Source organism: Hemiscyllium ocellatum, chromosome 23, assembly GCF_020745735.1.
Source record: "Hemiscyllium ocellatum isolate sHemOce1 chromosome 23, sHemOce1.pat.X.cur, whole genome shotgun sequence".
NCBI classification, from domain to species: Eukaryota; Metazoa; Chordata; class Chondrichthyes; order Orectolobiformes; family Hemiscylliidae; genus Hemiscyllium; species Hemiscyllium ocellatum.
Window position 1 is genome coordinate 48,863,211 of NC_083423.1, and position 15,670 is coordinate 48,878,880.

Here is a 15,670-nt window from a genome sequence, read left to right on the forward strand (position 1 = left end):
GAAAGCTCCAACAAATCACCAATTAGCACACCCCCACCTCAGTTAAACAAAATTAAGTAACACCTACACTCCCACCATTTTGCAGTAATGTGTTTTCCACTCTGCTGCTGACCTTGGCATTTTTGGGGCCTCTGGTTTGTTAGCCCAGGTCAATTTCTGCAATGGTTGCAATGCAAACAGTGTCCATCATCCTTAAGGGAATGCTGCACATCACATGGTTGTGCGTTTCTTGAATGTATTTTAAAACATCTTCATGGAGGAGCAATTATAGGTCCCATAAAAACCATTCAAGTCTCTGTCTGCCCAATTCTACCCTCACCCTTGACAGCTCATATTCCTATCCATGATCTCATCACTATGCATAAGAAGACAGTACCAATTGGTTGGCAAATGGATTCTGATTGGTAGAAACATTGCATTGGAGGGTGGACCCAATAATGATGACTGACAGTTAATTGTCAGGCTTTGTTTAAATATAAACAAGCTGGGTTAATAGTGACTACTCAGAGCATTGCCCTTAGAAATTAACCTATGAATTGGCTGATGCTATGCTCAAACTCCACTGCAGTGGCTGGGAAACTTTAAATTTAATTAATAAAAGTTGGGAATTGAGATAACTTGGGAGAAACTCTGGAAGTAGTAGTGGTAGTTTCAGACAAGAATGCAGAATGTTTGTATGCAGTATGGAATAGTTGGGCTTAAGGGCTTATTTTTGTTCTGTAATTCCTGTATAATAAGAATTGAAGAGTTGTGTTTTAACACAGTAGGTGGAAGCAGAGTCAATCACAACTTTCCAGATGGGATTGGACATAGACAGGAAAATAACATAAGAATTACGAGCAGGAGTAGGTGACTCAGCTTCTCAAGCCCACCCTATCATTGGGTAAGATTGTGACTGATCCGCTCCAAGCTTCAACATGTCAAAAGGAGGAAGTTATATGGACAGGAAATAGGGGAAAGGAATGGGACCAATTTGATAGCTTGTCAAAGACTCAACACCGATACAATGGGACAAATAGGCTGCTTCTGAACTGCATCCTGATGATTCCTGGAAATGCAAAGCTTCAAAAATAAGTTTTTAAGTAATTTGAACAAAGTGACTTTGAATTCTATCCAATAATTCAATAGTTCAATTCAGTAACAACACTCTTATGGGATGTGTTGAGCGCTTTATCAATACAATTCATTTACTATTATTGACAATTTGGGTTGTCATATTCCAATGGACTATGATAAGCCATATTTCTAACTCCATAATAGCAGAAACAGTAAGTCGTTTCCTCATGAGCAGTATTTTCTTGCTTATCACGCATTCACACCTCTTTTACTGAGTGTCTACTAGATTGTGGGCAGCACGGTGGCACAGTGATTAGCACTGCTGTCTCACAGCGGCCAGAGACCCCGGTTCAATTCCCACCTCAGACGACTCTCTGTGGAGTTTGCACATTCTCCCCATGACTGCATGGGTTTCTTCCCACAACCAAAAAATGTGCAGGCTAGGTGGATTGGCCACACTAAATTGCCCATAGTGTTAGGTGAAGGGGTAAATGTTGGGCAATGGGCCTGGGTCAGTGTGGACTTGGACTGAAGGGCCTGTTTCCACACTGTAAGTAATCTAATGTTTTGCCTCTTTAGCGTGGATGTGTTAGAAATTCCAGCCTTTACAACATACAAGGAGCACATTGAAGATCAAGGGCTTGTTTGTGTTAAAATAAAACATAGGATTGTGTATGCTCAAGGTCTGAAAACAGAAATTATTGAAGGAACCTGCGCTTCTGCAATAGATCTTCCCCTGCTCACCAGTGCAACTGGCACTGTAGCTGCATCGGCTAGTGTTTAACATTGGATGACTTCTGCCGTGATCATGAGCCAAAGGAAAAGTTGAAAAGAGCACTGAATGAATGAGTGGCAATCTGCCTTCTGGGCTTTCCCATTGCACAGTAACGTTGGGCAAATCGTGCACCTCACCGAAATTGTACTATGTTGACCACCCTGTCCCCTGGTACCTCAATGTGAACCAACATTTAATCCTGATTTGGAGATGCCAGTTTTAGACTGGGGTGTAGAAAGTTTAAAAATCTCACAACACCAGGTTATAATCCAACAGGTTTAATTGGAAGCATTAGCTTTTGGAGCGCTGTTCCTTCACCAGCGTTCCAAAAACAAATGTTTAATCCATGAAGTTCTGAGGCCATACTGAAGTATGATGCTGGTGGCTTATTCAAACATGTCATAAGGTAGGGTATTTTCATGCCAGCTTTTGTTCCTGTAAACTTACCTGTTCGTGGTGACATTAACTTTTGGCAACAGTATAAAATGGCCAAGATTCAATCAGATCAAAGTGGCGTCCATTACATATCTCTATCGATTTTCATTTCCACTGATGTTTGTTGCAAGGAAAATTGTTCAAGTATTGAATAATGGACGAATTGCTCAATAGAGCCATTGTAAATGACAGCTGAAAAAGTGATTCCTATTGTATTGCCTCCCTTGGAAATGGTGCTGGAGATAACCCAGAGTATGAACTTAAACAAAACCTGGTAGAACTTCACTGGCCTGGGTGACGTGGAATAGAGCCCCTTTCATCTGCTGGTTTCATTATTTTTCTGCCGCTAATGATCTATTATCGTGTGAGGTGCCATCTAGTCTGTCAGTTTGTATCCAGTGGAACATGACAAACAAGCTGGGGGCTTTGGTGAAAACTAGCACTAAATTAGAAAAACTCTCCTTTCCAGACCAAATCAAAATAATTCACAGCTATCTGATTATGCAGCAAATGATAAAAGGGATGAAAGTAAGGCTTCACTTGGCAAAATCAATGTTGTGCCTTCTCTAGGCTAGAATTGAAAGATTGATGCTCTATACTTGGAACACTCAGTACTGACTGCTCCGCTGGCTTTCAAACTAGGCTACAATCTGTAACACATCCCCAGCCAGTGGAAGTATCTTTTGTTTTGTGTTTGTATGCTGGAGAAGAGCCCATATACTGTTTAATCATCTTGTTTAGCTGAAGCCGTATAAAACCAGCCACGCATGCACAATCGTGTACAACGCCCCATTAATATCTGAGTTGCAGATTGTAGCTCCAGCTCTTACAATTTCTCCTCATGGCCGTATCCAAAACTGTTTCCTTCTCACCTTCCCCCTTCCCCACAGCCTTATTCTTCTTTTAAAAATCAGCAGTTATTTGTCATTTGAGTTGGAAAAAAATGAAGATTTAATGAATATTATTGGAAGATGTGATGTTGCAGTCTATCACTTTAAGTTCTATCCTGTCACTGGCTTTGCCAACCTTAGGAACAAGAAAAACTATTAGCGGAATGCTTGAAGGTGGGTGGACACAAAAGAAGATGGGTTGTTAGCTTACCTATGTTTCCGAACCAAACTGTTCAGAGGTTTCATTATACACCTGTGGAGCAGGTGGGTTTTGAACCCAGCCCTCCTGTTTCCGGGATAGTGACATTACCACTGCATCTCAAGAGGCCCCTCAGATGGTAAACTTAAAGGAAGAAAAAAATGATTTTCAATTGGCTCCAGATAAAATAATAGCATCATGTAGAAAGGACACGATAGGCCGAATGGCCTTCTGTGGTGGAATCATTCTTTCATAGACTGATTCAATCTTCCTGCCATTGTGACTCTTTTCAGCCCACATTTGTAAAGAAGTACCAGCTTTTTTTTTCTGTAGGGATTGGAGATTGTCGGGATCAAAGATCAGAAACTCTGTCTTCACACCACACCATCCAACAGGGATATGCTCCTTGCTGCAGTGCACATTGGAATTGCTGAGGTTCCAATTCAGCTCATTCCCTGCACACTGCCCTGGAAGTTAACACTTCCAATGGGCAATAGCATCTGGAAGCCTCCAAATAAAACCACCCTAACTCTAAATTAGAGTTGGAGACTTTAGGAGGTATCAACTGCCTTAGCTCAGTAGATAGCCAGGAAAATGTAGAGGTATTAAAATTTGCTGTAACTCCTAGATAGCTACTAACCTGACCTCCTATAATTTCAATCTACACCCAGTCCCTCCCACTACCTCAGGCCTAATATCCATTCTGCCAAACTCAACCTAACACCCAACCTCCCTAGACCCCCTCATGGATAGCAGGCAACACACCTACCTCATGCTGAACCTGCCCCACACTGCAGCCTACCCTCTCTGATTCCCCATGGACCCAAATCACAGTCACCCGAAAACCAAACATGGGTTATTTCCCACCTTAGCAGCACCCGCAAAGATCCCCAAAACCCACCACCCCCACAAACAGAGCCACCCTGACAGCTCCTGGCTGCCATCTGACACAACGCATCCCTAACCTTTTCACTGATTTAGCTGTAAATCTATCTCAGGCTAGCATTTACTGCAAGTGCTAACTGGAATGAGGAATCATTTTGCTGTGCATCTGGACTCACATGTTGGCCAGTAAAATCGACGTTTCGGGCAAAAGCCCTTCATCAGGAATAAAGGCAGAGGGCCTGAAGCGTGGAGAGATAAGCTAGAGGAGGGTGGGGGTGGGGAGAAAGTAGCATAGACTATAATAGGTAAGTGGGGGAGGAGATGAAGGTGATAGGTCAGGGGTGGGGGGAGGGTGGAGTGGATAGTTGGAAAAGAAGATAGGCAGACAGGACAAGTAATGGGGACAGTGCTGAGCTGGAAGTTTGGAACTAGCGTGAGGTGGGGGAAGGGGAAATGAGGAAACTATTGAAGCCCACATTGATGCCCTGGGGTTGAAGTGTTCCGAGGCGAAGATGAGGTGTTCTTCCTCCAGGTGTCTGGTGGTGAGGGAGCAGCGGTGAAGGAGGCCCAGACCTCTATGTCCTCGGCAGAGTGGAAGGGGGAATTGTAATGTTGGGCCACAGGGCGGTGTGGTTGATTGGTGCGGGTGTCCCAGAGATGTTTCCTAAAGCGCTCTGCTAGGAGGCGTCCAGTCTCCCAAATGTAGAGGAGACCGCATCAGGAGCAATGGATACAATAAATATTAGTGGATATGCAGGGAAAACTTTGATGGATTTGGAAGGCTCCTTTAGGGCCTTGGATGGAGGTGAGGGAGGAGGTGTGGGTGCAGGTTTTACAGTTCCTGCAGTGGCAGGGGAAAGTGCCAGATGGGAGGGTGGGTTGTAGGGGGGCGTGGACCTGACCAGGTAGTCACGGAGGGTACGGTCTTTGTGGAAGGCGAAAAGGGGTGGAGAGAGAAATATATCCCTGGTGGTGGGGTCTTTTTGGAGGTGGCGGAAATGTCAGTGGATGATTTGGTTTATGCGAAGGTTGGTAGGGGGGAAGGTGAGCACCAGGGACGTTCTGTCCTTGTTATGGTTGGAGGGGTGGGGTCTGAGGGCGGAGGCGTGGAATGTGGACGAGATGTGTTGGAGGGCATCTTTAACCACGCGGGAAGGGAAATTGCAGTCTCTAAAGAAGGAGGCCATCTGGTGTGTTCTGTGGTGGAACTGGTATTCTTGGGAGCAGATACGGTGGAGGCAGAGGATTTGGGAATACGGTCGATCTTCCATAGTTACACCGGCACCACTCCCCACCTCTTCCTCCGCTACATTGATGACTGCATTGGCGCCACCTCGTGCTCCCGTGAGGAGGTTCAGCAATTCATCAACTTCACCAACACATTGCACCCTGAACTTAAATTTACCTGGACCATCTCTGACACCTCCCTCCCCTTCCTGGACCACTCCAAATCCATTAATGATGACCGACTTGATAGTGACATTTTTTACAAACCCACTGACTCCCACATCTACTTGGATTACACCTCTTCCCACCCTACCTCTTGCAAAAATGCCATCCCGTATTCCCAATTCCTCCGCCTCCGCCGTATCTGCTCCCAAGAGGACCAGTTCCACCACAGAACACACCAGATGACCTCCTTCTTTAGAGACCGCAATTTCCCTTCCCGCGTGGTTAAAGATGCCCTCCAACGCATCTCGTCCACATCCCGCACCTCCGCCCTCAGACCCCACCCCTCCAACCATAACAAGGACAGAACGCCCCTGGTGCTCACCTTCCCCCCTACCAACCTTCGCATAAACCAAATCATCCGCCGACATTTTCGCCACCTCCAAACGGAGCCCACCATCAGGGATATATTTCCCTCTCCACCCCTTTCCACCTTCCGCAAAGACCGTTCCCTCCATGACTACCTGGTCAGGTCCACGCCCCCCTACAACCCACCCTCCCATCCTGGCACCTTCCCCTGCCACTGCAGGAACTGCAAAACCTGCACCCACACCTCCTCCCTCACCTCCATCCAAGGCCCTAAAGGAGCCTTCCACATCCATCAAAGTTTTACCTGCATATCCACTAATATCATTTAGTTGCTCCTGATGCGGTCTCCTCTACATTTGGGAGACTGGACACCTCCTAGCAGGGCGCTTTAGGGAACATCTCCGGGACACCCGCACCATTCAACCACACCACCCTGTGGCCCAACATTACAACTCCCCCTCCCATTCCGCCGAGGACATGGAGGTCCTGGACCTCCTTCACCGCTGCTCCCTCACCACCAGACGCCTGGACGAAGAACGCCTCATCTTCTGCCTCGGAACACTTCAACCCCAGGGCATCTATGTGGACTTCAACAGTTTCCTCATTTCCCCTTCCCCCATCTCACCCTAGTTCCAAACTTCCAGCTCAGCACTGTCCCCATGACTTGTTCTACCTGCCTATCTTCTTTTCCACCTATCCACTCCACCCTCCTCCCTGACCTATCACCTTCATCCCCTCTCCCACTCACCTATTGTAGTCTATGCTACTTTCTCCCCACCCCCACCTCCTCTAGCTATCTCTCCACGCTTCAGGCCCTCTGCCTTTATTGCCCGAAACATCGATTTTAATGCACCACTATTCCAGAATCTGGTTTCCAGCATCTGCAGTCATTGTTTTTACCTCACATGTTGGCCAGGCCAGGTAAGGATGACTAATTTCCTTCAAAAAGGCCATTAGAGAACCAGATGGGTCCTTACAACAATTGGTTATAAAGTCACCACAAGGTTTACTTTTCTTATATTAGATTCTTATTAAATGAAAATTTCTCCATCTGCCATGGTAGGATTCAAACATGTATCCCCAGAATATTAGCTTAAGGTTCTGGATTACTAATACAGTGACTTTAGCATATGCCACTATATCCTCAAAGGAAGAAAGGTCTGAACTATCCATATCAGTGCAATTGATATCCACAGAGTACAGCAAAGAGGAAGCATTTGGGTCATTAAGGAGATACGTGAGAGAAAGTGAGGACTGCAGATGCTAGAGATCAGAGTCATAAAGTGTGGTGCTGGAAAAGCACAGCAGGTCAGGCAGCATCCGAGGAGCTGGAGATTGACGTTTCAAGCATAAATTCTTCATCAAGAATTACACATTCTTGATTGATAGCTTATGCGCAAAACATTAACTCTCCTGCTCCCTGGATTCTGCCTGACTGACTGTGCTTTTCCAGCACCACACTCATTGACTGATTAAAGAGACAGTGTCTTAGGACCAAGATGAGGAGACTATTTTTCACTAGAAGGTTATGAATCTTTGGACTTGTCGACCTGACAGAAACCATTGAGCATGTTTAAGGTCATGATTTCAAAACACCACTGAAGTAAAGGGGTATGAAGATAGTATGGGGAAAAAAAATGCACTGAATGGAAAGATCTGCCATGGTCATACTGAGTGGGGGAGGCGGCCTAATGGGTTAAATGGCCTAATACTGCTCCTATGTTACTACGCTTGCCTGAGAACATTTCTCCAGCATTTCATTTTACAGATCTTGCTTTTGTACATGTTTATTTGTTGTTTTCAGCCTGAGGCAAAGGAGCTTTTAATACATTAAGCATAACCAGGAACAGTCAGTCAAAAGCTAACAGCAAATGAAGTCTATCAATACATACCCTTTTTAAAGGAGATTTTGGTTGACATATTTTAAATAGGTTTGTGGCTCCATTAGATGAGGGGACAGCGAACTGTCACATAAATGTTTCAACCAACCTCACACCAATCAGCAGCAATCAGTTCAAGCCTCAGGTCATTTGGGAATTAGTCAGGGTTTAAAGGATTTAAAGATATTTATGCCCCATCCATCAAAGGTCTCAATAATACTGAGTCAGCACAAAGTTAATCAGATATTTCCCTATTCAACCTTCCTCTGATCTGCTATGGAGTCCTAGAAGAGGACTAATGGCAATTTTTGACGACTGAAATCATTTTTGGCGTGAGGGACTCTGGAATGTTGTAAAAAGAAACCAAATATAGTATCAATTAATTTCCTCTGAAACTTGATGAAAAATAAGATCAAGGTTTTCGACCATAATAATCACTGGCTCCTAATTTCATGTCTATTTACATGTTATAGAGGGAAAATTGAGTCTTGTCAAGCTCTAGAGCCAATACCCAGCCTGTTAAAGGTAACAGACAGGAATAAAAAGTAATCAAAAAGGCACATTGACTTAGACTTGAGCTTAATGGCATACCACATTTGGAATGCTGCATTCACTTTCACTCACCAAACCTCAGAAGGGATATATTTACTTTGGCAGACAGAGGCATGGAGCACATATTTTTACCAGAATAAAGGAGTAAACTATGAGGATAGTGTACATGTCTAGTATATCCCTTGATTAAGATTGAGGCATAATCTTACAATATTTAAAAGATTCAGTAGGATGGAAAAACTACTGCCTTTGCTCGAACAGACAAGAAAAAGAGAACATAAATTTCAAAAGCCAACTTGACCATTTAGATAGGAATTCAGGCAGCAGCTCTTTGTACTAAGGATAGTAGAAAAATAGACATCTCTCCCCAAAATCCAGTGGAAGCTGGTTCACTTGAAGATCAGGGAATATGGAGCTAATTAGAAGGCTGGTAGAGCAATCACTCTTGATCTAATTGATTTATAGAGCAGGCTCAAAGGTCTAAATGTGCTACTTCACATCTCAAGTTCCTTCAGCAGTTTCTAAATCCACTACGGCTGCCAACTATTCTTTTATGTACTTCAGATATTTCCCCCAAGTAAATATGATCCAATATCTAATGCTGCTGAATATGTTGAATTTTGTTCACTTGTAGCAGATTTTCTCAAGCTTTTGTAAAGGTTTCCATGTATTTTTGTTCTGAGTCAGCCAGTATGGTCAAATGGGTTAGAACGTGTTGGTAATTAATCAAAAATATTCAGTCTTGGTTATGGAGGAGGGATGTGACTGTTTTGACAGACAGTCATTAATGTTTATTTTAGCACCAAAAAAACGCTGCTTTTGGAACCATTTCCTCAATTAGAATCACAGAATCCCGACAGTATGCAGGCAGCCCATTCGGCCCATCGATTCCACACCGACCTTCCAGAGAGCATCCCACCCAGACCACTCCATTCCAGTAACCCTGCATTTCCCATGGCAAACCCACCCAACCTGCACATCCCTTGACACTATGGGTAATTTAGCACAGGGCAATCCATCTGACCTGCACATCTTTGGACTGTGGGAGCAAACTTAAGCACCCAGAGGTAACCCACGCAGACATGGGGAGAATATACAAACTCCACACAGACAGTGACCCAAGGCTGGAATTGAACCCACGTTCCTGGTGCTGCGAGATAGCAGTGCTAACCATTTTGCCACCCCTGCAATTTACATTGCAGAGCCAATCTCAACCTTATGCTTTTGAGGTAAATGTTCAACATTCCAGTGTTTCTGATTTTTGATGTTCATTCTGTCCATGAAGTGCAAACTCAAGTGGAGACTATTCTTTGTGTCCCTCCACAGGTTATTGAAAGATGGCTTGGCAGACTTTCAATATAAGGATAGGTATAGCCAGCTATTAGCAGCTGTGCTCTGCTGTTCAGGGCAAGCCATGCGAGAAGAATTTGATAAAGAGACCAAGCTCATCGATAAGTTAGCTGAGGTAGCACAGAAGGTCTGGGCAATGGACCAGTCAAAACGTTCGGTGAGTACAAGCAAGATCTATCCAATTACACCTTTGGTAAGTTTTCCTTTCATTCATGGGTTGTGGGAGTTGCTGTCTGAGCCAACATTTATTGTCCATTGCTAAATGCCCTTGAGAAGGTGGTTGTCATGAGTTGTCTTCTTGAACTGCTGCAGTCCAAATGTGCTGTAGGTACCCCTAGGGAGGGATTTCAAAGATTTTAAGCTGAAGAAGTGGTGATAAACTACCAAATCAGGATGGCGAGTGTCTCGGAGAGGAACTTGCACATGGTGGAATCCCTGTGTATCTGCTGCCTTTGACCATCTTGGTAGAAGTGGTTATGGATTTTGAAAGGTATTGTCCAAGGAGCTGTGGTGAATTTCTGCAATGCATCTTGTAGATAGTACACACCACTGCTACTGAATTCAGCCGGAAGGGAGGAAATGTTTGTAGTTTGGTGCCATTCAAGAGGGCTGCTTTGTCCTGGATGGTGTCAAGCTTCCTGAGATTTGTTGGAGCCGCACCCATCCAGGCAGGTAGGGAGTCATTCAGCACATGCCACACTATGTGCTGTGGACTTTAGCACTTTTAAACAACTTTGGAAACCACTAAACACTTCTAACTTCAAGAAGAGCCAGTAAACGTCAAGTAGCAACTCATCTGAAAGAAACTGACTTACTTGCAATAGCTGGTAAGGTCTCTTTCAGGTTGCTGAATGCATATTCAGCTATGCAAGGTTAAAAGTGGAAGGTACAAGCTTATCTGCCAACAGTATCTGAATGCTTACAACCAATGGAAATGTGCATGAGTTGAAGATAAAACAGCACGCACAGCATTGGAAATGGTGGACACTACAGGGACAGATTTGGCCCCAGATGACAGATATTATTTGCTCTTTTCTACTGCACAATTTTCTAAAGCATATACATAACTTAAATGTCTATAAAACGTAAAGTTCCATGAACTCTCTGTTAGCTCTTCCCCATGAAAAATCTCCTTGTCCATGAATCACAATGCATTTACACCCTCTCCCCAGCAGAACTTCACAACTTCAGATTAATCATCCCTTGGATGATTTGTACATAACCTGGGAAAGTTTTGCAGCCTTTTGAGCACAGTTCACTCTTGGGAAATAATGTACCATTGAACTTCTCCGCTGGTTTCCTATTGCTGGCACCTTCTCTGTACGGGAAAGGGAAGAGTCCACTTCATATCTAGTACAATGATTGTTTTGATTACTTTGGCCAAGGGCATATTTCGGTTTGTTCTTGCATTAGAAGTAAAAACTTTTTCTTTCACATGTTTCAGACTTTATTAGCGAAAGAGATTGAAGAATTAGACAAATTCTTCTACCAGGAACATGTTTGCCGTCTGCCATTGAATCCTGTATTTGCAGTCAAAGGCATCGATGCCAACGTGAGTTCACATCTGAAGAACCTGTGGTTGTCTCATGATTTACTTTTAAATTTGATCTTGGTCAACTGAGGTTCTGGGTTACTGTACAACCCTTAATGTTTTCTGTTTCCTTCTGTCCCCTCAATAAGCAATGTGCAAATAAAAAGTAATTGCCATGAATCAGGAAGTCAGAGCTGGAAATCTAAAAGCCCATTCACTTGACTTAAGTTATGACAAGTTCATAAATGTGATTAATGGGGATTCTTTGTGTGACTACTAATGCATGTTTTATATTTTGGCTTGATGCAGAGATTTCTATATGTGTATTTGCAATTTTTATTTGTGTATTTTTAATTTAATTTTTATTTAAAATTCTTATCCATGCTCCAGATCTTGGTTCCAACTCTTTCCATAGCACTGTTTACTTTTCTCTGAGTCCACACCCAGGTTTAACCAATCAAGGACAGTGAGCATCAATAGTGAAACAACTTATATAGTTAAACATAGAACAACTACTGGGGTACAAAGAGGCTATTAAAACTCTTTGTAAAAGGCCATATAAGAGAGAGAGAAAGAGAGAGAGAGAGAAAGAGGCAGTTATTTTATTGGTGGATGTGGAAAGATCTAATTGACATTGCAAAACTTGATTTTGAAACTAAGTAATAAATGATTGCCTACTTAATTAGATTCTGTACAATCAGTGGGCAGATTTTGAATTGAGATTAAATTAATTGCATTCTTATTGGCAAAAGTACATGTGAAATAGCAGTAATTCTATATAGGGAGATGTTATGAGTTGGGTCCAGCAGTGATTGGTTTTTCTAGCCACTGCTTTTCACAACAATTATTAGTAATCTGGATGTATCTGAATAGGAAATGGAAGAAAAAACTAACCACAAATATGTAGATTGCATAAGAATTTGTGCAGGTTTTGGAATCTTGAAATCAGCCACAAAATTGATTATGATGAGGAAACAGATTTACATCTAACAGATACCATTTTGGTGAATAAAAACTGTGTTGATAATGTGATTAGGAATAATGATACAAAGTTAGGGGCTTAATGGTGTTGAGTGGAAATAAGACCTGCTATAGCAGGTGAATCTCTGAAGGTTCAAGACTGGAATCGTAGGTGTCTTCCAGTGCAGTAGGAGGTTGTTTGGCCCATCATGCCTCTACTGCCTCATCAAATGAGCATCATCACTTCGTGTCAATCCCCTGCCTTTTCCCAGACACAGGCATTATTTTTATCTAAATAATAATCCAATGTCACAACTGAACCTACCTCCACCACACTTCCAAGAAGTGCATTCCAGACCATAATTACTCACTGAGTGAGAAAGCTTTTTCTCACTTCATCCTTGCATCTTTTGCAGATCACTTTAAATCTATGCCCTCTTGTTCTTGTTCCTTTTATGAGTAAGGGCAGTCTGTCCCTAACTGTTGTATCCATCCCACTCAACATCAATCAGATCTCACCTTAACCTTCTGAGATTCTGAGATTCTGCAAGATTATTGCAAAAGCAAATGCAGTTGATGGTATGGTATACTCTCAGGATGATTAAATACAAAACAAAGGATATTATATCCACAAAACAAAGGATATTATTCAATCCTTGAATAAGACCTTGATTTAGGCTGTAAATATGCAGGTGTTGAAAATGTTTTCAAGAAAGAACACTAGACTTATAGTTAGTGTCAGGGCTCATAGTTCCAATGAATGAGAGAGAGAGTTGAGGTTGGATTTTTTGGAGGTGTGAATTGAGTTTAGAGAAATTTCCTGGCATCTCTACCTTGCTTTCATCCCCGCACCTGATGAAGGGCTGAGCTTCAAAAGCTTGTGTGATTTCAGATAAACCTGTTTGACTATAACCTGGTGTCATGTGACTTCTGACTTTGTCCACCCCAGTCTGACACCAGCACCTCCACTCCACTCCATCCCAGTAACACAGCTAGCGAGATTTTCATCAGGGAGAGCTGTGATCAGATCTTTTCCCCACCAGTAAGGAGGAATGGAAGTGTAAACGGAGACTCATGCTGATGTAGCATTCCCTCAGTACTGCATGAAATGTCAGCCAAGATTAACGGCTGAAATCCCAGCTTCAGGCTTGTGCCCACAACGACTTTAAGGTGAATAAGCTAGCAACCATATAAACTGACATTTAACTGGAAAAACTGGAAGGGTAAGATACTCAACCACAGTTTCTTCTTTTCATTGTTTTGGGAGTGGCATGTAAATGAAAAGCTTTTCCAGTATTCTGGCTAAGTCAGCATTTCAGAAATCAAATCAGAACAAAAGACAATTCTGAGTGGGTATCCTTTTGTTGTTCTGTTGAATCAAACTGCAGATGTTTTTGACATTGAGAAACATGATTAAACACAAGGAATCAGCACTTTCAAATCAGTGCTCCATTCCCTTTTTTCTATGGGGTGGCGAGTGAACAGAATTTAATGCAGCAGCAGAGTTTTCAATGTGCGCCAGGTTTTATGGAGCACGAGAGATGGAAACCAGCCAGAGAGCAATGGAACTGTCCAGCCTAAAAGTGACAAAATCATGAAAAAGCATTTCGGCAGCAGACAGGTTGAAACAGCAAGAGAGGCAGGTACTATTACAAAAACGGAATTGATGAAGGGACGAAGTGAAAAGCTTAGGTTTCAATCAAATCAGAAAGAAAAAAGCCATTTTCCTCATATTCATTCCTCAACTAATAGCATCACATAAAAACAAAACTGTTCATTTATCTTGCACAATCTTACTGTGGATTTGCCTCCTAAATATGGACTGTATTTCTAAACTATTGTGGGTACTTTATGGTGTCCTGGAAAAATGAAGACACTCTATAAGTGAAAATTCCTTCTTTTAACTATTGTAGAAATCATTGATTTGTTCCCTTATTCTTTGGTGGAATGTGGACACCGCACACGAAGCTGATGTTTGTTAGCTACAATCGCCCTTGAACTAGGCAATTTCAGACAGAAGCCTGCTGTGGATTCAGCATCACATGTAGGCCAAACCAAGTAAAGATGCAGATCTCCCTCCTCAAAGGAACTTAGTGAACAAGATGGGATTTTGGTATTGATATTGATATCTGCCTCACTGCCAACTTGGTACATCGTCTGGTCATCCAGAACCATCTGAGATCCCTTGGGTAGCTTCAAAATCACCAATCCTTCTTCACAGGATTAATCTAATTACTGATACCATGTAGAATGGTAATGATTGGAATGAGGTCAGCCAGGTGGACTCCTAGAATATGAGTTTCCTGAGGCTGTTAATCTGGTCCAATCAGGGAGCCCTAGCTGACAGATATAAACAGGATGGGTGAATAAAGATACGTGCATCTTGTGTCTCTCACTGTGTCTCACACCTGCACACACACACCATGGGTGCTGGGGAAAAAATAAGCACTACCAAGAGAAAAAAGAAAAAAAAGGAATCAGTTCCATTGGGTTGTATCAAAATGTGTTTTTATTAGCATATAATAGCACAGACAATGCTGCCACTAAAAAAAACAAGATGGTCACATGCACACACAACATGGGTGCTGAGGAAAAAATAAGCTCTACCGCAGTTAGGTGATAGTGTAAAAAAATGGTAAAAAAGAAGAGCGTCAGAGATTTTGTTTAAAAAAATGAAAAGAAAAAAAAGAACAGGACTGTCAGACACCCTGTTCACTTTGAGAGCTGGTTCTGAGGGAGCTGGACCAGTGTCAAGGACTCTTGCAAAAAGAAATAATTAGAAGGTTCAGAGGTTCTGTTCCCTCTGAGAGCTGGCTCTGAGGAAGTTGGACCAGTGTCAAGTACTATACACATGTAAATAAATGGTGACCTGGTGACAGGATACTAGCCTCCGTGGAATTATTTTAGCACTCACAAAGTCTTAGGCAAAATATAGGCTCAACTTCAATAAACAGTAAAGGTTTATTACACAGTACTTAATAATTAATTACGTTGCATCTGAGATACATGTTAATGTCTTGTGAGGCTACCTGTTTCAACATAAGAGCAAGTACACATTACTGTTAGTTAGATGGACTTAGCATTAAGATACAAAATGCCTTTTGCTACTCCCAGGATCAATCTTGTCCACCCTGATGGGCAGGGCTTATCTTGTTCTGTCAGTTAACCCTTTCAGGTACTACCTTATATAACAGTCACTATTACAGTGATTAGCTTTATGGATATTTTCTAATCAAACTGTTCATGCTTTATATTCCAAATTTCTTAATTGAATTTAAGTTCCACCAGTCAGCATGGTGGGACTTGAACCCAAAACATTAATCTGGGTTTCGGATTACTAGTGGCATTACTTTGCTATCTCAACCTGAATGTGTGAACTAATTACATTGTGATTCCTTG

The 15,670-nt window shown here is 42.5% G+C and overlaps 1 protein-coding gene across 1 annotated transcript in view; it reads left to right on the top strand.

The window, feature by feature from the left end:
• The window catches only part of LOC132826623 (phosphatidylinositol 3-kinase C2 domain-containing subunit gamma-like), a 61,361-nt gene that overhangs the window by 20,411 nt on the left and 25,280 nt on the right, over positions 1 to 15,670 (top strand). Inside the window, exons 5-6 of the mRNA XM_060842579.1 lie at positions 9,757 to 9,937; positions 11,225 to 11,332. Of these exons, the coding sequence (XP_060698562.1) occupies positions 9,757 to 9,937; positions 11,225 to 11,332 (289 nt within the window). The remainder of the gene's footprint in view (positions 1 to 9,756; positions 9,938 to 11,224; positions 11,333 to 15,670) is intronic.